The sequence below is a fragment of the Halichoeres trimaculatus genome, unplaced genomic scaffold (assembly GCF_033239565.1).
Source record: "Halichoeres trimaculatus isolate MK-OKI-2021-1 unplaced genomic scaffold, fHalTri1.1 fHalTri1_scaffold_14, whole genome shotgun sequence".
NCBI lineage: Eukaryota > Metazoa > Chordata > Actinopteri > Labriformes > Labridae > Halichoeres > Halichoeres trimaculatus.
The window spans coordinates 2,263,190-2,285,040 of NW_027437192.1; the positions used below are offsets into that span (position 1 = coordinate 2,263,190).

At 41.7% G+C, this 21,851-nt stretch overlaps 1 protein-coding gene across 2 annotated transcripts; it reads right to left on the reverse strand.

Annotated features, from left to right (window-relative positions):
- Positions 1–1,448: 1,448 nt before the first annotated feature.
- rxrba (retinoid x receptor, beta a) lies at positions 1,449–18,889 on the reverse strand. 2 transcript variants are annotated; one of them, XM_074686482.1, is made up of 12 exons: positions 18,777–18,889; positions 17,901–18,049; positions 14,900–15,135; positions 13,162–13,315; positions 12,889–13,068; positions 12,226–12,386; positions 10,327–10,456; positions 8,862–8,994; positions 4,921–4,956; positions 4,030–4,121; positions 3,829–3,934; positions 1,449–1,791 (listed from the first exon to the last, which is right to left on the reverse strand). In XM_074686482.1, exons 2-12 carry the CDS (start codon positions 17,914–17,916, stop codon positions 1,644–1,646), a joined length of 1,392 nt encoding a protein of 463 aa, XP_074542583.1. In that variant the 5' UTR covers positions 17,917–18,049; positions 18,777–18,889; the 3' UTR covers positions 1,449–1,643. The 2 variants fall into 2 exon arrangements, with proteins under 2 accessions (XP_074542583.1, XP_074542584.1); XM_074686483.1 differs by lacking the exon at positions 4,921–4,956.
- Positions 18,890–21,851: the final 2,962 nt, after the last annotated feature.

Genomic DNA, 21,851 nt, shown 5'->3' on the forward strand with positions numbered 1-21,851 from the left:
CGAAGCGCTGGCGCGAAAGCAGCTGCGAGGTGTGTCTGGCCCTGGTCTGATGACGGCATCGAATCGAGCTTTTTCACTTCACGAGTGTGAACAGACGTTTTGTTTCTCCTGTGTTTTTCTTTTAATTATTTACATCTACTGTACAAAAGTGGCAAGCATTAAACTGATACACGATGAGTAACGTTTCCAAAGCTGCAGGTAGCAGGTGTAGGATTCCCATTATATAACACTGACTTCTTTCTTTATTGCATTTAAACCACGCGACTGTTCGCAAATCGAGATAACAAATTTATCCACAAGTTGCAGGAATACGGCTCATTTCATTTTAAAATCTACGCAGCACCTCCGTCACTTTAAGAGCATTCGTTTTGATGTTTTGCACCAGAGTCTAAAAGACACTACAGAAGAGATTTCTGTAAGAAAACAACATTTTCAGGGACTCTCAGTTGCACAGGGAGATGCTAATGTAGCCGCCTCCCGCCTGACGCTGTAACCATTCTCTAAACGGTTCCTCCAATCGTTTCTTTATAATGAGATAATCCTACACTTAGTACCCTCAAGGTCATCTTAGGTGTCTGAAAAGTGATGGTCATTTCTAGGAAACAGCAACATTTACACAGTTACAACTCACAAAAGTGCATTAATGACCACCAGGAGAGGGGGGCAAAGGAAAGACTAACAAATACCTTTTTTTGTTTTGCATGAAGCGTTTCGTTCTTTGAGCCTCAAGCTGTTTAAAATGCCAACCTGCTGCCAAAAAGTAGAGAAAATGAAAAAAATCAAAAATAAATTCAAGTCATTCTTCTTGCTTTACAAAGCCCGCTGTGCGCATCGTGGCGGGAGGGACGAGGTTTGTCTGTCCGACAAAGTCCTCCCACTCCCCCTTTTCCTGGATTTCAATGCCTTGGAAAAAGCTCTCATTTCATGAGTACAGTACTTCAAAAATAGAAACTCAAACAAGTTTCAGCATGGATATTTGAAGAAAGCAGAAAACGTTTCAAGGTTTGCGAGATTTGATGAACTCACAGGGAAGGTGTGAAAAGAGCACCTCCCGTCCTAAAAGACGTGTTTTTTTTCTTTTTTTTCATATATATATATGAGGACATTTGATTGAAATGCTACGCACCTGATTTCAAGCTAAAACCATACATGAACAACTAACAGACTACTGATGGATAAAATATACAGAGGTGCAGCTAGCAGCTAGCTAGCGCAGGTGAAACAGGAAGTTTATCAGTTACGCAGAAGCAAAAACCCGCTGTGAGATGACGAGGAGATAACTTCAAATTAAGACATGAGCTGCAGATTAAGAAGGGATGTAATCCATGAGTCAGAACCCCCGTGCTGGAAAATATGGAGAAGATGGTGATAATTCATGTGTGTTTTCAGTCAGAGCTATGTCTTTGTGTGTTAGATGTGTTTCATGTAAATTCAAGCAAATATCTGTGTGTGTGTGTTTGTGTGTGTGGATTAATTAGCCAGTGACAGAGAATGTGTGTCTGTGTGTGTGTTGTGTGACAGCCGGTGCATTGAAACCAGCGGGTGCTGCAGTTAAGTGCGGCTCAGTGACACGAGCCGATGACCCAACATGGGGTAACGTGTTGGTAACCCTGGTCTGCACCAGGTCCGAACCTGCCCCCCTTCTAGGTGAGCTGGTGAGGCGCCTCCAGCATCTCCATCAGGAAGGTGTCAATAGGCGTGTCTCCAATCAGTTTGAAGAAGAACAGGTGCTCCAGGCACTTCAGCCCGATGGAGCGCAGTGCTGGGAGCCGGAGGAGGAGCTTCGCAAACCTGGAGGACGGAGAGAAGAAGAAGAGCGAAGTGAGAAATCAGAGGATAAATAAGGAAGGAAACTGTGAGATTAACATTAGAATGATCTGGAAGTAGTTCATGAAGGGTTTCAGTTAAATGAGCTCTTAAGTTTCTGCCTTCAGCATCATCCACTTGTGTCTTTAAACCATCACACATTTAGAGAGCACAAACTCAATGATAACAAAAAACAGATCGCACAAGTTCTCTCTCTCAAACATGGCGGACAAACGGTTAAAAGCAGTGGCAGTTGATTTCGGCCTCTTAAAGATTCTGAGGAGGATCTGTTTTGATTGCACTCCCTCACCACCTTGTGGCCCGGAGTCTCCACACACTGTCGAAAATGACTTTGAGCAAGAATTGTATTTGTTTTGGAATTACATGGAGATTAGATTGAAACAAATTTTCTTCGTTCAAGACAACTTTTTACTGAATATGACGCGACAAGGTAATGTATTTATCAGTTACGTAGCGCTATGGTTTGAAACGTGACATCAAGCAAACGTTGTAGCAGCTGGCTATATGTTAGCGCAGCTAGCAGCCCGGTGCTCTAAGACATGTCTGTAATGTGTAAGTGAATCCTGGTCATGTCCTGCCAGTCATCGACCAATCAGAGCTAACGTAACCTCACTCTTCATTTTATTAATAGATTCTCAAGTTTGACCAGACCACTGCAGAATAACTGCTGACTGGGTTAGAATCAACATTAGCACAAACAGTTTAGCCATTTTAGCCTTTAGCTCGTGCTCTATCTCTCTCCTGTTTATCTTTCTTCTGCTCTTCTGTCCTTTTTCTGTCTGACAGTTAGGCTCCAGTGTCCACCATCACTACAAAATTAATCACAGAAACCTGGCATGGTGGTGTCACCGAGACCTAGACTTGCCGTAGCTCTATCCGGTCATGGACAACCCGAACTGGAAGCTAAGGAGTAGCAATTTAAAAAAAATAACCTGTAAGCTTTAATATTTAATGTTCAAAGTTTGGATTACAATCAGGCATATATCTAGAAGGGAGCTTTTTTCAAGATCACTTTCAAACTCCTCACAGCCCCTTCAAACAGAAAAAACACACGAACAAGGAAAACGATTATAGAAAAAGTCGTTGAGACAGCAGGAATATAGGCTGTACCACTAACAGTGGTAGCTGGAGGTGAGTAAAGTCGTCACGAGTATCACAGATTTCTTACTTCCTGTACATGTGACATTACACGCTGTACACTACTCCAGTATGAAATATTAACAGGTGTCACACACGCGCATGGCTCACCTACGTCATTGTGAAACATCTATTTACACAAAGCGCGATCTCATCAGAGTCAGCTCAGTGAGACAACACAGAGATCACTGCTACAACTTTAGAGACTTTCTGACTGATGTGAAGTCATTTTGGTTGGACACAGCTCTCTAACACCCCCACTATTACTCGGTCGCAAATGTTAAACTCGTTCAGTATCTACAATCTCTCGATTGGAGGCCTCCTGAGCAGCTCGGATTGGACAAAGTCACTCTTAAGAGAATCCACAGCACAGGAAAATCACACACCAAGTCATTTGCAGACATCAGACCAAGGGGCAACATACAGTTAGTAAAAATGAAGCCATAAAAACCGACTTTTACAGCCACAAAAAAGCATATGTCACTATCAGCACACACTGTACGGTGAGTGATTTTTTTCCTATCTCTGCGGTTTAGAAGTTATGAGGATCGTTAATTTCCAATCAGAGACACAGCTTAGGTCACGTGACCGCGGAGCGCCCTGTAGCTGCTCAAAGAAAACTCATAGACGGCGTCATAGCTATCAATCATGCTTCTGCTGGCTTTGATCGTAAGAAGGAGATCGGGACAAAATTTCCCAAAGAGAATTGCGATGGTGTTTTAATTTTACAGGTGCTATTTGAACTGCCGTAGCTCCTCAGTCATTACGGCGAGTTAGAAAATTCAAAGGCCTTCTTAAAGAGAAAAAGAAAAGGTGTTATGGTACTGCATAGAAAATCCACGTGCAACGACGTTCTGTGCCTACCTGCCCTGCTGATCCGGATACTTCTGTTTGCAGTACGACTCGAGGGAAGCGTACACCCTCTCTCTCAGGAGCTCCACTTCGCTGGGGTTGGACAGACCCTTGGCATCTTTACGACACAGAACAGAACAGAACATTCAGATGTCATTTCGCTTTACTTTCTCCATTTAATGACCCCATTCCTCCTCTCGTATGTTTGCTTACCTGGGTTGAAGAGGATAATGGCTCGAAGGCAGCCCAGCTCTGTCTTGTCCATTTGCATGTCTCTCATTTTGCTAACGAGCTCCGTCAAAACCCTGCAGAGAGGAGAGGAAAGAAGAGGAGGAAAGAAGAGGAAGGAAGGATGGATGATAGAATGTGGAGATAAAAAAAGAAGAGAGGGAAGAGACAGGGTAAGAACAGAGAGGGGCCAGACTTCATGATCACATCTTTAATCAAAGAAACTTCTCAGTGTTGAAACTTTCTGTCCTGAACTGCTGCTTCTGCTGGGAAGAAAACACAAGTTAAAACTGGTTTTGGGGGCAAACCAGGAGATGCTAAGTCCTGCCTGAGGTGGATTCTGGTTTTTATTTGTGGCATTAGATTCCATGTCGATGACTTTCAGAACAGAAGAGTGTGTGGATCAGGGGTCAGGCAGGCAAAGAGTCCCGTCGAGGTGGAATAACGAGGATAAAACTACTCGATAAGCAAACTATTTTGACTGTGTATAACACTGAACTAGACGTACAAACACATAAGACCATAAATTACCTTAAGGAAGCTGGTGACACAAAACCAACCCACACATCTTGAGTTGTTTACCACGATTTGGCAAGACAAGGCGTCCTCAACGTGCTAAAGATAACAGATGTTCTGCAGGTGATCGATCAAGCAGCCAAAGCCGAACAGCACCCAATTCAAAGCCAAAATGCTGTGCTATCCTTAACCATTTGATTGGTTGCTTAAATGCTGCAACACTGACGTGTTTAACACTGTTGAATGTATTGCAAAGCTGTGAAACCTGCGGTAAAGCGAGTGTAAAGCTGTAGCGCTGTGTTGGTGTAAAAGTTCAAGAGGAGGGGTTTCAGAAAGGTGTTTGTGTAGTGGAGTAGTTACCTGTCAAATATGGCCCCAACCTCGGCATTGTGCGCCCTGTGTATTCAATCACAATGTGTTATTACAGTGTTATTACACAGTTACATTGTATGATTCATATGATTTCACATCGGGAAACTGCAGAGTTAAAAACTGCTTGAATCAAAGTGTCCACATCATGCCTGGACTACAGGTATGCTTCATTTTGTGATTTTGTATTTTTAATCTCTAATAAACTCTTGCAAGTTTTACCTGACTGTGGCTGAAAGTGCGAAACACAACTTTTAAGAAAACCAATGTACACACAGCCAAACAAGGAGTAGCGTGCTTTTTTTGTCTTTATACTGTCCCTCTGGTGTATCCATAGAAGCTTTCAGATGTTATCTTTTTTTTCTCCCACTGGTGTTTTAAAAACCCTTGTTTCAGCCTTTTCTCAAAGAGACTCATTTCCACCAAGCGGTCCGGTATGGATCAGTACAGTTTGTTACAGTTTGGATCTACAAAGCCTGATCCTATTTGTGTTTTCACAGCCAACTGTTCTTGGTCGACGGCGTGTAAGCCGGATGCTAATAGCCGCATCAGCTATGTACAGTACAGGACGGTACAGTACAGGACGGTACGGTACAGGGCGGTATGGTATGGTACAGTACGATATGATACGGGACGGAACCATAGGGGATGGGACAGTACAATACAGTACGGGACAGTAGGGGATGGTACCGTATGGTACGGTACAGTATGGTACCGTACAGTATAAGATGGTACGAGACAATACAGGACAATATCATAGGGAATGGGACAGTACAGGATGGTACAGTACATAACGGTACGGTGTGGTACGGGACTTTACAGTACGGCGCGGAACGGTACAGTATGAGATGGCACGATACGATACCGGACAGAACCACACAGGATAGGACAGTACAAAACAGTACAAGAGTACAGTATGGAACATAACAGTACAGGATGGTACGGTACAGGAGGGTACAATACAGGACTGTAGGATTTGGGACCGTATGGTATGATACGGGACGGAACCATACGAGATTGGACAGTGCAATACAGTATGTTTATAGGACAGTAAAATACAGTACGGGACAGTACAGGACAGTAGGGGACGTAGGGGACTGTACAGTACGGTACAGTATGGCACGAGACTTCATAGTACGGTATGGTACTGTACAGTATAAGATGGTACGTTACCATACAGGACGGAACCATAGGAAATGAGACAGTACAGGACGGTACAGGACGGTACGGGACTTTACAGTACGGCATGGAACGGTACAGTATGAGATGGCACGATAGGATATAGGATGGAACCATACAGGATGGGACAGTACAAAACAGTTCGAGAGTACAGGACGGAACATAACAGTACAAGACGGAACGGGATAGTACAGGATGGTACGGTACAGGTCAAGTACTGAGATGAACCAAACTGAACCACTTGGTGGAAACGGAGTATTACTTCATAGCCATGTTTATAACATGAACACAAAAACACAATTTCAGAAAAATTAAACAATAGCGGAATTTGTCACTCTTAAAGTCTACTGAATGGCCACCTTATTGAGTTTAAATAATAATAAAATAAATAAATCACATTTTTAGGGGGCTTTTAAAAGTACTCAAAGATGCTCTACAAGGAACGAGGAAACAAAGATCTATACAAAAGGAAAAAATTGCAAAGGGTTTTTAGCTTTTGCTGTGCGCAGCTTTTAAAGGTTGCTGACTGTTTGTTGTGTGTAGGTTTAGACAAAAAAAGTGCTAACTCATCCTGTAGGGCTGCTATTTTTTTAGTTTTAATACACTGTTTTGTTAAAAGTCTTAATGTTTCGCACTTCAGGGCCTCTATTCAAAATCTCACCTCGACTTCTGAATCATTGATTGTGATGTTTTCATTATTAGACCCTCCTTGATTAAATATGATTAAGTTGCTTCAAAAAGGCGCTGGTGCAAAGCTGAAACACAAGCCTGCTGCTAAAGGAGAGCAGTGCCATGAGGAAATTAAAAAGTATCAGAAAAAAAAAAAATCATTGAGCCATTAGCCGTGAGCCCAGTTAGCCTTGGACTCAGCTAGATTTAGAAGCATGATGAACCCTTTATTACAATGTAATTACTGTGTAATTAACAGTGAATTGACACATTGTGAAGATGTTGGGGGTTTGAATTATTATTAGATGTAAGATAAATATTTTCAGATGATACAAGAACAGCTGAAAGCAGCGGAAAATTCACATAACTTCTAATTCAGCAATAACATCCCATTATTACATCAACCAAGCAGAGTTTAAAGCCTGTCTGATACTTGTGGACAGCCGTTTCACCGCCAAGACCCAAGTTGGCCACAATGTTGAGCTCCTATCTCTGCTTTAAGAAACGAGTTGCAGGCCCTAAATCTCCACCATCATTCACTTAAAGTGAAATTCACAGAAAACTCATCAGGCTACTGCAACATCGAGCAGCTTCCTCCGTCTGTTTAGTCAGAGCTACCAAGAATGAAACAACAGGAAATGATTCTTGTTTCTTTGAGCAATGTGTCAAAAGACTGTTACTTCCTTCCCTGAACGACAGTTGATGGTTAATGTAGCTATGCAGGCGGCTGTAGAGGCCATAGGTGTCACAACTCTATCATAAACACCCTGCTAGTATCAAGTTGGACCCCTTTCCTGGTCTCACAGATTTCACATAGTTGCTGCAGATTTGCAGGCGACACATCCCAAAGGAGCTCGTCTGGACTGAGATCTGGGGACTGTTGAGGCCGTTGGAGTCTAAGGAACTCGTGGTCATGTTCAAGAAACCAGGTTGAGATGATTTATGACATGCAGGGTTATCCTACTAGAAGTCTCCACCAGAAGATGGGTACACTGTGCTCATAAAGGGATGGACATGGTCAGTAACAGGATGTAGGTAGGACTTTAAACCAGGCTCAGTTGGTACTAAGGGGTCCAAAGATAGCCAAGAAAATATCCCCCACACCATTACACCAGCAGCTGCTGAAGCGTTGATCCACGGCAAGATGGATCCATGCTTTCATGTTGTTGACGCCAAATTCTGACCCTACCATCTGAATGTGGAGCAGAAATCCAGACTCATAAGACCGGGCAACGTTTTTCCAATCTTCTTTGGTCCAGTTTTGGTGAGTCTGTGAGATGGTTGTGGGTCAAAATCTTAGTTCCAGACCAGCACATCATCAAACACTCAGACCAACAACCATGCCACATTCAGGGTCCCCTAAACCTCCTTTCATCTCCACGCTGATGCTCAGTTTGAACTTCAGCAGCTCATCTTCCCCATGTTTACATGACTTAAAGCTGCAGAGCTGCTGCCATATGATTGGCTGATAAACAAGCGGTTGAACCTCAGAGTACACACAAAAGACCTCTACAATGTTCTGCACAATAATGGGATGTAACTACCTTTAAAACTGTTTTAAAGTACCTTGAGGGATATTCTCATCATGTGTTAGTATTTGTAGACATTAGCCAGCCGTTACTGTGTTATCTATATGTGCTTTGCCTCTAGGTGTGTATTTGTGTGAGCATGCATGTTTAGGTTAGTCACCAGGCCCCGCAGCATGCGCTGTCACCCTACAGGCGATGCTACAGAAGCGACATCTCTCAGACAATCACAGCCAACACAGAACACAGCAGCTGCAGCCAGATAAAAGATGAAGATGCAGGTTTTTTTTAAATCCAAATCACTGCTGACCTTCAGTAACTGTGATTATTAAACCGTCAGAGAGCTAAAGGAGATATTTCTTCTCAGGGCTGTGGATTTCAAACCCAGCCTCGAGAGGGTTGAGATATTCTAAGCTGAGAGTAGGTGGTCCCTAATCAACTCAGCTGGGATCCTACACGCTTCAGATTTCAAAGTGATGTAGAAAGAAGTATATTGCACTTTTTAACGCAGCAGGATTCAAAATGTGGGATAAGCCGGATGTGCACTTGTTGCATTACCTGTCAAAGATGGCTCCAACGCCGGCACTGTGAGCACTGTTTCTGTGGACGTGCAGCCCGGTGGCCAGTAGGATCCCATCCTTCACCGAGATGGAGCGATGAGAGAACGATGCAATCAGGAGTTCATTCCAGCCTGTTGAAGACGAGAATTAAAATGTCTTATTATTCAAGAACTGCACTTTAAAAAAATACTGTTATTAGTGTTGTAATGGGATTAAAAAATAATCTAATTATTTACAGGATTTTTAATCAATTAATCTAATTAATCACATTCTAATCTCATATCTGCTTGAAGTCCCCAAATAAAGAATTTGAATTCTAGGAGTTTACAAAATTGTAGTGCATGACTAATCAAATAAATACACAAAGAAGAGAAGATTTGTAAATCCATATTTTATTGGTGTTTGAATGAAACCTATGTCAGGAAGTCTTGAAAATTTTATATCCTTCAATGATACTTCAGGATATAGCAGCTTCGATGATATTAAAATCATTTTTTTACATAAGCTAAATAAATGTGTTTTTGTTGACTTCCCCGTGCCACTGCCACATCACGTCTAAAGATATCAATTCAATTGCAACCGTTTACTGTGTCTTTAGAAGTTAATTATGTTTTTCAGCAGGGGGAGGCGGGGTCTGGCCAAGCTTGTCGATCAAAATCATGCTCCTCAACTACTGTGGGTGAGAGCGGTGTGCTCTTTGGATGAGAGCTCAGCACGGATATGAGGAGAAGATGTGAGACGACAGAGACATAGAGAGACGGTGCAGGCCAGAAAAGTTCAGCCAGCTCATGCTCCAACTGAGGATGTGTCAGGGTAGTTCAGAGAGAAAGAGCGGCGCCATCATGAGAAAAAACGACAGATCATGGAGAGGAGGATGGAGAGATAAACAAACAGACCAGAAACAGTATGTTTTTTCTGCTTTTTGGAACAAAAACAGAAAGAGAGACATAAAAGAAGAGAGTCCACCTTTTTCTTAGGTAGTTTTGGTCTTAAAAGATTGTTTTTATGACGCATTAATTTGAGTTGTAATTAGTTAATCTAATTAGCGCGTTAAAATGACAGCCCTAATTCTCAAACTTGATGAAGAATTTTGCTGGCCCTCACTCTACAAAGTTATGTTGTTGTTGTTTTGCGCCTAGGAACCTAACAACTCTAAGAAAAACAGGTCTCTTCTAACACTCCAGAAAACAATGGGTAGTTTCTCTTTTTGATCAATATCCTCCTTTTTTAAGCTCTTTTGATTCTTTCATGATGATGTGATAATGTCTGAGGTCAAGAAGTTTTAAAAAGTAATAAAAACATGCAGGTTACACCTGAAATCTGTCAGCCTTGAAATTATTGCTTTCAGGAATATAAGAGCTACTGTTTCAAAGTCTCTGTGCGGAGAACGTTTAATCCAAACTGCAGATCTTTTAAGCCAATCACCCACTTCTGATCCATCACACCTTCTCGTGAAGACTTACCTGCACGTAGCAGGATGACCTGGTCATCCAGGGCCAGCTCAGAGAAGTGAGGGATCCTCTTTGCCCACTCCACCAGGGTGAAGAGCTGCTTGTCTGCTGCCTGACAGATGTTGGTGACGGGGTCATTGGGCTAGGGGAGCAGATTCAGAGGGTTAAATATTCAGACACAAGACTCCTCACACCAGCAGGTCAGGAAACAGAAACATACAGGTCCTTCTCAAAAAATTAGCATATTGTGATAAAGTTCATTATTTTCTGTAATGTACTGATAAACATTAGACTTTCATATATTTAAGATTCATTACACACAACTGAAGTAGTTCAAGCCTTTTATTGTTTTAATATTGATGATTTTGACAAAAAAAGTAATGAAAAAACAAAAATCCCTATCTCAAAAAATTAGCATATCGTGAAAAGTTACTCTAAATAAACTATTAACCTAATCATCCGTATCAACAAATTAACTCTAAACACCTGCTAAAGATTCCTGAAGCTTTTAAAAACTCCCAGCCTGGTTCATTTCTCAAAACCGCAATCATGGGTAAGACTGCCGACCTGACTACTGTCCAGAAGGCCATCATTGACACCCTCAAGCAAGAGGGAAAGACACAGAAAGAAATTTCTGAGCAAATAGGCTGTTCCCAGAGTGCTGTATCAAGGCACCTCAGTGGGAAGGAAAAAGTGTGTCAGAAAACGCTGCACAACCAGAAAAAGGTGACCGGACCCTGAGGAAGATTGTGGAGAAGGGCCGATTCCAGACCTTGGGGGACCTGCGGAAACGGTGGACTGAGTCTGGAGTAGAAACATCCAGAGCCACCGTGCACAGGCGTGTGCAGGAAATGGGCTACAGGTGCCCCATTCCCCAGGTGAAGCCACTTTTTAAGCCAGAAACAGTGGGAGAAGCGCTTGACCTGGGCTACAGAGAAGCAGGACTGGACTGTTGCTCAGTAGTCCAAAGTACTTTTTTCAGATGAAAGCAAATTTTGCATGTCATTTGGAAATCAAGGTGCCAGAGTCTGGAGGAAGACTGGGGAGAAAGAAATGCCAAAATGCCTGAAGTCCAGTGTCAAGTACCCACAGTCAGTGATGGTCTGGGGTGCCATGTCAGCTGCTGGTGGTGGTCCACTGTGTTTTATCAAGGGCAGGGTCAATGCAGCTAGCTGCAGGAGATTTTGGAGCACTTCATGCTTCCATCTGCTGAAAAGCTTTATGGAGATGAAGATTTCATTTTTCAGTACGACCTGGCACCTGTTCACAGTGCCAAGACCACTGGTAAATGGTTTACTGACCATGGTATTACTGTGCTCAACTGGCCTGCCAACTCTCCTGACCTGAACCCCATTGAGAATCTGTGGGATATCTTGAAGAGGAGGTTGAGAGTCACCAGATCCAACGCTGTGGATGAGCTTAAGGCTGCTATCGAAGCTTCCTGGGCCTCCATAACACCTCAGCAGTGCCACGGGCTGATTGCCTCCATGCCACGCCGCATTGAAGCAGTCGTTTCTGTAAAAGGATTCCCGACCAAGTATTGAGTGCAACTGAACAAAATTATTTGAAGGTTGACTTTTTTTGTATTAAAAACACTTTTCTTTTATTGGTCGGATGAAATATGCTAATTTTTTGAGACAGGGATTTTCGGTTTTTCTTTACTTTTTTGCCAAAATCATCAACATGAAAACAATAAAAGGCTTGAACTACTTCAGTTGTGTGTAATGAATCTAAAATATATGAAAATCTAATGTTTATCAGTACATTACAGAAAATAATGAACTTTATCACAATATGCTAATTTTTTGAGAAGGACCTGTATAAGCTCAATGAGCCCCTCAGGTAGGAAGAATTTGGCAATTCTGATGACAGATCCTAAATCCCCCCAAATCCCCGATCCAGACTACTCACAGAGCTGCCGCCTGAGCTTCCATCAGCATGAAGCTCCGTCTTCTGCTCCACGGCCATCTCAGCTTCTAAAATCTTCTCCACGGGCATCTCCTCGTTCACCGCGCTGGTCGACTCCACCTCGCCATCCCGCTCCCTGTTCCTCTGCCGCTCTTCTTGAACAGCTGCCAGGAAAATATGGAAAGACAGGAGAGCAGAGGAAAACAATTAAGGACAAGAAAGAAGAGGAAGAGACGCAGAGATGCAGGGGGATTTAGGAGGATTGAAGACCAAAGAGTTTGAGTAGGGGAGAGGAAACGGTAGAGAATTACAGACAAAGGATTTACAAAAGCTAGAAAGTAGAGTTACTCAAAGATGAAATGACAGAGGGATGAGGGAGACAGATGTGTCAGATAATACTGCGTCTGAAAGTAGAAACCCTTCCAAACCTTCTTCCACTATGTTTGATTCAAAAGGAGTCAGTGCATACTTTTCTTTTGAGCTCTCACCCTGATTGATGAAACAAGGTGGCACCTGGTTGATGAGTCTCATATAAGGTATAGAGAAAGTTTCAGTTTCAGTTGGATCAGAGGGGATCAGTATCTGTACCAGCTGATACCAAAGTCCAGGTAATAGTGTTGTTATTGGCATTTAAAAAGAGGGAACTGAGGAGCCCTCTTTTCTCACCTTCTCTCTTCATGCCACAGGCCAGGCACTTCTGATAGCGGCAGTACTGGCAGCGGTTCCTCTGCCTCTTATCCACCATACAGTCTTTGTTGTCCCGGCAGGTGTAGGTCAAGTCTTTGCGCACCGTCCGCTTGAAGAAGCCTTTGCAGCCCTCACAGCTGTAGACCCCATAGTGCTTACCTGAGAGGAGGACGAGGGAAAGAGAAGAAGAAATAAGACAAGGAAGGGTAGGTTTTTAAGAATAAGAAAGAAGTGTTTAAGACGTGTGGTCACCGGAGGATCTGTCTCCACAGATGGAGCAGAGGCGTTTCTGGGAAAGCATCGGCCCTGGGCTGTGGGCTGACAGCTGCTTCAGGCCCAGAGGAGGTTTCACATCATCAGAGCTGCTTACTGCATGAAGTCCTGACATGGACACTGTAGAGTTGATCTGGAAGTACCAGAGAGAAAAGATACATTTCAGAATATTAATATGTTGTCTTTAAGGCTGTATTCAGACCAGAAAAGTCCTTTGGTCCACTTGTTTGGTCCGGACTTTATTTTTTTTGTTTGGTGTGGTTCGTATTCAGATTGTACTTTTTGCAAGTGGACTATATTCTGTGAACACATCCACGTGTGTGACGATCAGTGCTCTCATTGGACAGCACTGACAAAGGCGGCACACAGAGTACAGACCTGGAAATGTAGGTAAACGTGTGTTTGTGCTCTTATTAGAGCTGCTAAATCATTTTCAGTTTCAAGAGCAGCTCCTTCAAAGCAGCTTAACAACACCGTTTACAATTTAGGAACAGGAAGACCAATGATCGCAGCAAGGAGGCGCTATGCTCTGCGTGTCCTGACCCACAACATGCTAGCAACAGCGTGGCTGTTAGGTTAGGTTACGGTGGCTTTATAGGCCCAAAAGGCGCATGTATCCTGCAGTTAGTTACCTGCTACCTTGGTTTGTATTCAGACCTGCACCGGAGAACCACGAACCGCACCAGAGTTCATTTGGAAGCGGACCGAGACCACCTCAAAAAGTGGGTCTCAGTCCGGTTGTTTGGTCCGCACCAGGGTTCGTTTGTGTCTATTCACACCTGCATGAAAAGTCCGCACCAGCGTGGGAAACAAACCCTGGTCCGTTTAAAGTGGACCAAACAGTCCAGGTCTGAATACGCCCTCAAACACACAAAAGCCGTGTTTCCACCAAGCAGACCGGTTCAGTTCGTCTCGGTACGGTGGGCATTTTGCACCGTTTCCACTGACTAATCCTGGGACAGATCCCTAAAAACCAAGACGAGCCAGCCTACTTTTTTGGGACCCTTTTCAATGGGTGCCAGACTGAACCGATCCGCTCTCGGAAGTTGGAGCTACAACACTGCAGACCGTTGATTGGTCAAAAGAATCGTCACTTATCCCGACAGCAGCTGCATTTCTCCTGGCGGCACACAGTCTTCTCTGAAACAAAGCTTGATTGTTCTTTGTATCAAAGAGCTACATGAAAATCACAGAGAGGACGAAATGCTGCATGTCTTCATCTGTGCTCTTTGTTTACTGTGTCACGTTTTTCTTCTTTGTTGGATTGAATTGCAGGGTAAGCTGCTACGGCGTCGCGCTATTGTTTAACAGCTGCGGCTTTCGCCATCCGGCTTAGATGCCGCCTACCACGAGAGGGCACAGTTTGCTGTGGAAACGCAAACAGGATCAGGCTTAACTGTACCAAACCGTGACAAACCGTACTGAACCGAACCGGACTGCTTGGTGGAAACGTGGCTAAAGAGTACAAGAATGCATTGAGGATGAGCATTTCTCCTTTTTTTTAGTGCTTATTTAAACTGTTTTGCATCTCCTCTAACTCTCAATAAGGATAACAGCAGAGAAAACTGGGCATAAAAACACCAAAGTAAAAACAAAGGAAAGGAAACAGTAACTGAATAAATCCTTTACAGGTACCTGTAAGAGACATTTTTTCATCAATTGAGTCTTTTGAACATTTTTAAGCTAAAGGAAGCCCAAAAGTCTGATCCAAACTGACCTGCGGGCTGCTAATCGGCCCGTAACCCACAGATGGCGTGCCGGGTAAGCATGGCGAGCCCAGTGAAGAGCTAATGACAGAAAAGGGGGAGCCAATACTACTGATGGGACTGTTGACTCCAGCAGAGGTGATGGGAGGCAGGGAGGTCATGGAGGCTGCAGCTGAGGGGACCAAGGGGGGAGAGCGCTGGCCCGATGGAGGGGAGGACACAGACGAGCTGTCTGGGCTGCGGGAATCTAAAAGACACAGCAACAGGGAGGATATGCAAAGAGCTAATGAGTACTGGTACTACACGGGAACATTTACACCACAAAAACAAAAATTAAATTTCAGAAAAATGGGGCAAGATGTTACTTGTCTAGTTTCTTGCAATGAAACTATTTTAATAAAAGAAAGTTAAACTATATCTTTGATTCCCCCGTGGCAGATTTCTATCTTATCACACACAATTCAGGCATCATTTTTGTCTTTTACAGCTTGAAATCTGATGTTTTTCTGAACTTGTCAGGAGAATGTGGCTCATATTGAGTCTAATGAGAAATTATTACAAGAAAAAAAGACATTAACGCTTGTCTATATTTTAGTTTTCTACAGTTTAATAACAGTGGTGGCAGAGGTGTTTATTTAAGGACAGCATGATAATGCTGATAATTTTTACACTTACACTGAAATATTTTAGCTCAGTTATTAACGGGAAACTACTTGAAAATATCCAAAAAGATTGGAAATATATTTTTCCTCCAAAGTTTCCCCAAAATTTCTCAACAACTCAAGGTCAAGTTGCTAAGCGCCGCCCTGTTGGCTATGGCTGCCTTTTGCAGCAGCTCTGTCTTCTTTGTCCGTTTCTTGTAATTTTTTTGTCCCTTTTCATCATCTCTTTATTTGGAGTGGATCATTACTTTGTTTGGATCATTTGTTGGTCATGGACACCAAACTTTTTGTGTCTTCAGTGATATTTTTACTACTTTTTCTCCTGTGTTTGTCTGGAGATCCTACATGTAACCATGGCTGCATTGTTTACATGTGAACTCAGCTGTTAGCAGCATGTAGCATGTCAATGCTAACTGGTGCTAGGCCAGATGTTTCCCCACGGCATGCTGGTTCTCAGGTGTGAGCTAAGAAGTGACATCATCGACCTGTCCTTCCATCCATCGTTATTGGGAACGTAAGATCTATCTCCAATAAGATGGACAAGCTAGCTGTGCTAACCCAGCAACAGAGGGAATACCAGAAGGCAGAGTAGCATCATGCTATTCACAGACATGGCTAACAGAGCTAACAGCAGACACCAACCCCACATGTGAAGAGCTTCACCTGCTGTGAGCAGACAGGATCCAGGAGACAGAGACTGAACAGACTGCTGAAGAAGCTCAGTCCTGGACCCTGTGGAGGTGGAGGCTGGCTGACTGGACAATGATGGACAAGCTGTCAGCATCTATTTTCTTATGGAGCTTTCTGCACTTTCTATACACTTTTTCACTTTTGTTTTCATGATTGCTGCTGTGACTTTAATTTCGTTGTATTTGTTACAATGACAATAAAGTTCTACTCTTTTATATTCTTGTTCCTGCCTTTGTGTGTTTTAGTTTTAATGTGAGGAACTTGGTACTTAAGGATCCACATAGTCATCTTAATACCTACAGGGATCAATTTTCTATGATATACGACAATAAAATTATGCAATTTTTCACTACTTCTTATGCATGCCGCATGCGCAAAGTTAAAATTGTGTGCTGTAACACTGCTATGAATGAAACCTTTTCGAAATATCCTCGAATTTGATGCCTTACAACACTGCACTGAAAACACTGATATGTGTTTTAGCTCTGACTGGTGTGCATCAAATGGAGAAACGTATTCTTGTCTAACTCTTTTTACCTCCTTTCTCTTTTGTCCTGATGGATTTTTTTTTGGATAAGATTATTTGAGATGCTTTGATTTCAGCTATTCTGTTGAAAGAGGAAAACTGTAAACCTTTTACAAACTGATCCCCCCATTTGCTGAGATTTTTAAGAAGCTACTTGTTTTACGTATTTGTTTATTCAGTCAACTGTGTTTAGATTTCTGCAGCTGCCTGTGTGCTGCATTTTCGTCGCTTAGGGCTGTGTGCTTTGTTGTGAACTGATCTAATCTATATTTCTTGTCTCAACACACTGAAAACAAACCAAGCATGCACTCACAGCAGCACATGAAGACAAGTACTCACACTAACATAAAACTGATCAGCTCTACATCTGCATTTGCTTATATCATGGTAATATTCCATCTTAACCTATTTCCTATTGAAGATTTTTCCTCACAAGTCTCTGTAGGTGTTTGACACTGATTGAATCAATACTAACATGTTCAGCAACTTAGGGAAGAGTTGAAGTTGCGGTTAAGCTTTTTTTTTTATTGCTGATATCCGGCTTTTATCTTTTGCACACACACAAAAAAAGCCTGCAGCTGCTTTATGCCCCTGGTGGACTGGCTTGATGTTTTATGTATGCATGCATCTTCTCTATGTCTTTTCTTATTAGAATATGTGTACTATTCAATACTGGGGTTCATTAACAGTCTTAAGTCTCACCTTCTGTACACTTGAGTTGACTTCCCTGCAGTGTCTTTGTTCATACAGCCACTCTAAACATGCTTTCCTCTTACTACTGTTATTTTTAATCTTCTGGAAAAATGCCTGAAGCTACAGTCTTTTCTCTGTGACACTGATTTATTTTGCAATCTGTCTCATAAATGTGTATTTAGAAATAAAAGGGGGAGCAGGGCTTTGGTTACTCATAGGAATGTGCAGCAGAAGGATTTGGGTCTGAAGGATCTATGACTATCGATGACTATAATATTTTAATTACTACTTATTATATCTCTATTAAAATGTGCTTGTCCAGAACAGTGTGTGTGATGAAAAGGTTTTTGGATTCAAAGATGATTCTCAAATATGAATACAGTAAATAAATACAGCAAATGTTGGAGTACAGCTTATAAAATCCGTCCTTTATTTTCTCACCTCTGCTGTCTCCCATGATGGTGGATGGGGTACAGGGGCAGGTTGGCAGCTACACACCGGCGTGCTTCTGTGTCAAACAGCCCGCTGTCAAACTCTAGACCGCGGACTGAGGCCCGGGCCGGAGTTGTTTTGAGAAACCAAAAACGGGTCTGAAATTCCAACACAGGAAGACTGTCATGAGATAATGGTGGAGCACAAACCCTTACATTACAAAAATACTCATCCTATCGACTATAACCTACAGTTTATGAGGTAACGAGCTGATTCTGTAGATCTTGATATGTACAAAATGTATTTCAGGCATTTTTTGGCAGTTACAGGACGTCAACATTTTTAAAGCAGACAGCAGCTCAACTGATGCCAGGACTGTCTCCTGACGCTACTTTGACATCCAAGTAATTAATAAATAAATTCTTAACACTGTTTAGGTCAAATTCGTTGCAAGAAATTAAGGGAATGTCCCATCCTTGTTTGTAGATGGAGCCCAGACAGAAGGCAACAACCAACCGTTCCTGGAAGCTAACGTTAGCGTCATATAGCATGCTAACGCTAACGTACAGCTAGTTGGCAAGCGTTCGATTACCTTCCTCGATTTAAAATGGCGACACTATTAAAACAGCACAATTGCAAGCTAATTCATAACATTTAATTTTGTTACAAACGCGTTTTGTCTCGTGTTTGTTCGTTAAAACAAGGTAACTTCGTGAAGCTAACCGAGCTAGCATGCTAGTTAGCCTTAATGCTAATATTAGCGCTTGAGAGCCGAACACACCCGTCCAGAACAAGGTGTTCTACGCCTCTCTTGCTCGCATGTTCAGACACGAAATAACCGTTTTAAATATATTTTTTAATGCAAATAAAAAAAGGGTTACTGACGGTTTAGCGGCACAGCTTCCTCGCATGAAAGATGTGGCGGCTAGGCCCCGTGTGTGTGTGTATGTGTGTGTGTGTGTTTCTCCCCCCACTTTGCCTCGTAGTCAGCCCTCCCTCCCCCTGCAAGGATGAAAACATGATGATGGTGGAGGATTTGGCTTAGTGCTCTCTTACAGAGGCTCATAATCAGTGCAAAACACAGCAGGTTGACCTGTTAAGACAAGAGGATGGTTGTGTGGTCATGTTGAGCCTCTCATGCTCCTCAGTGAGGGAGACGCATCCAGCGCATGGGGTCAAGAGGTCAAGACGAGTTCAGCCTAGTGTGTGTCAGTGGCCGGAAAGGTTATTGTAGGTTACAGGCGCAGTCATGAGTCTGTCTGGTGTGTTGGGAGATAAACTGATGTTACAGTCTTAAAGAAATGACCTTGTCAACTGTCTTCTGATCAATAATGTAAATATTTTTCTGTGCTAATAGGAGGGGTGGACGTGTACACTACATACTGACGTTTAGCAGAAGAAAAAGATATAAGGTAAGAGTCTTTTCCCCTCAGCAACATCACAAAACAAAGGTCAATCCTGGGGATTAAATCAATATTATTGGACAAATCCTCCAATATGAATAAATTAGAAAGATATAAAATAGAAGCACGGCAGAGACTACTTTATCGACGTGAAGTGGGCAACATTTTAATGTCTATTGTTCAGATACCTCCATTTATTTTTGCATAAATAAAAAAAATAAAAACTCCATGTATGCTGCACCAATATATGCTAATGTTCAAAGCTTAAAGTCTTCTATCTAAAGCAGATTTTTAGAACATGAACAGGTGTTTGCATTAGAATCGGGTGCACATAATTAGCATAAAAAGATGAATGCATTGGTAGTCAAGTGGAAGTAAACAACTGGAAGTACAAAATTAACATTGAACTGTGATAAGCATTACTATTTCCTAAGAAGTTTGAGAAACAGACTGCTGTACTGCACAGGAGAGGAAATTCATAACCGTAATTTAAAACAACTTAATTGCAGTGAGCAGTCAAGGTTGGCACTTCTGCAGTGTTTTTTAAGAAAACATCCTGAACCCTTGCAGATAGTTTATGATAAACAGTATTTATTTTCTACCTGCTGTGAGTGAAAAATGCAGTAAGTTTTTTATACTTTATCACCCTCAAGGGGGCTGAGACGGCATTACACAAAAGTGATATCTATTATAACCTTTGTATCGATGCACACTTTTTTTTTTTTTTTTTTTAAATTAGGATATTAAGATTATTTTTCACAAGTTAAATTTTTAATACATTTCAGCCTTAAATTGATGTTTTTCTTGGGGGGGAAATTTTGCAGAGATGTCATTCTGACATTTTTCTTTAATTTGTATATAAGATAGTTATATTCCAATACTGTATTATTGATGCATTTTCTCTCCCTTTTTATTTTATTTTATTTTTATTTTATTTTATAACAGAATAAGTTTGTGGACAAAGTATAACTGATTTGATTTTTTTAACAAACCACCCAGTAAATGCAAAATCCAAGCACACACTCACACAAAATGTAAATATATGTATATATGTAAATAAAAATATGTTTCTATCATTTCTATATTTCCTAATTTTCTATTTTTCTATAAATTTGTAATTTCATAATTTTATAATAATTCTATTTCTTATTGTTATTGTATTTACTGCAGCTGCTGTGACAAAAAAAATCCTCCATGGGGGATCAATTAAAGAATATTCTATTTTATTTACACACATATATATTTAAATGTATAAAAATTATAAAACATTTTTTCTTGCATTTTTTGACAAATTCAAGCAAACTTCCTTTTTATTTTTCTGAAGTAAGGTAAAATGTGCAAAACAAAGTGTTCCCTTTTTCTAAAAGTGCAAGTGAAATTATATTTTGTCTTGAATCACAAACAAATCTCACATCAAAATAACCAAATGAATGATACAACCTCAGGTTTGCATGTTTTCCTAGTTAAAGATTTGCATATTTTTTTGTAAGGAAAACAAACCTCTGCTGTTTAAATATGGGAAAACTGATTCATTTTTTTCTCAGCCAATTTGAATCCTCACACATTTGTATTGATTTTTAACATGTCCGCGATGCATCCCTAACATTTTATAAGAAAAACTTTGAAAATGTGGGAAAAATATTAAATAAATCACAGAAACAGGACACATACCACAAATCGTTCTGAAATAAAAACACAAAACATAAAAAAAGTGGATTTAAATATTTATTAATGATGTCTGCAAAAAGCTACAGGATAGATCTCTACCAAATTGGAAAATGCATGCAAATTAAAAAATTGATTTATTTTAACTTTAGAATTAATGATAACCTAAACTTTGCTCAAATGATCAAAAATGTGACCCAAACCTTTATGAAATAGTCAAAGCTGGAAACCTGCAAATGCATCATGCCAGAAAACAAATCATCAACATGCTGAAAAATCAGCTCCTGTTCAGAAATGTTCACCTGCTTTGCATGTGCATGTGTGAGCCGAGGAGTGAGTGCTGCGTGAGGGATTAGCCGCGGTGTGTGTCCACCAGTGATTAGCCTGGTCAGTGGGCCTGTTGTGCATTCACTCAGGCCATTAGCATATTAATACAGCCCCTCTCTTGATCTGCCTCCCACCCTCACTCTGCTCGTCGCTCTTTCTCCTTCTCCACGTATTTCCCAGACTGAGTTGTTGCTTCCTGCAGCTCCCATCTATAAATATCACCAATTTACACCGCTCGTGCTGTGAAGCAGCGGACTGTTACACCAGACATATTTCAAGGTGCTCTCGTGTCCTTCTTTCCCTCCAAAACTCTTCTTCCTGTCAGATCTCTGCCTTCGTTTTTCACCAGCTCATTCACTTTCTCTCATTTCCCCCTTTCTTTCTTTCTTTCCTTCTCTGAGCCCCCTGAACTTTGTCAAACACAGGAAAAAACACACAGAGGCAAACTCACAGAGGCAAACACAGAAAGAATGAGCACACACACCTCCCTCCTCTCATTCACTCTCCTTTTCTGTCACTCTCACCCCTTCCAGTGCAGATTTAGTGAGACCCCTCTCTAGACGCC

Excerpts from the sequence above, each read along its gene's own strand:
- rxrba (XM_074686482.1), bottom strand. Across the intron at positions 12,387-12,888 it reads CTGTGGCATGAAGAGAGAAG|CTGTTCAAGAAGAGCGGCAG; the intron begins GTGAGAAAAGAG and ends TTTTCCTGGCAG. Across the intron at positions 10,457-12,225 it reads GAAGCTCAGGCGGCAGCTCT|CCCAATGACCCCGTCACCAA; the intron begins GTGAGTAGTCTG and ends CTGCTCCCCTAG.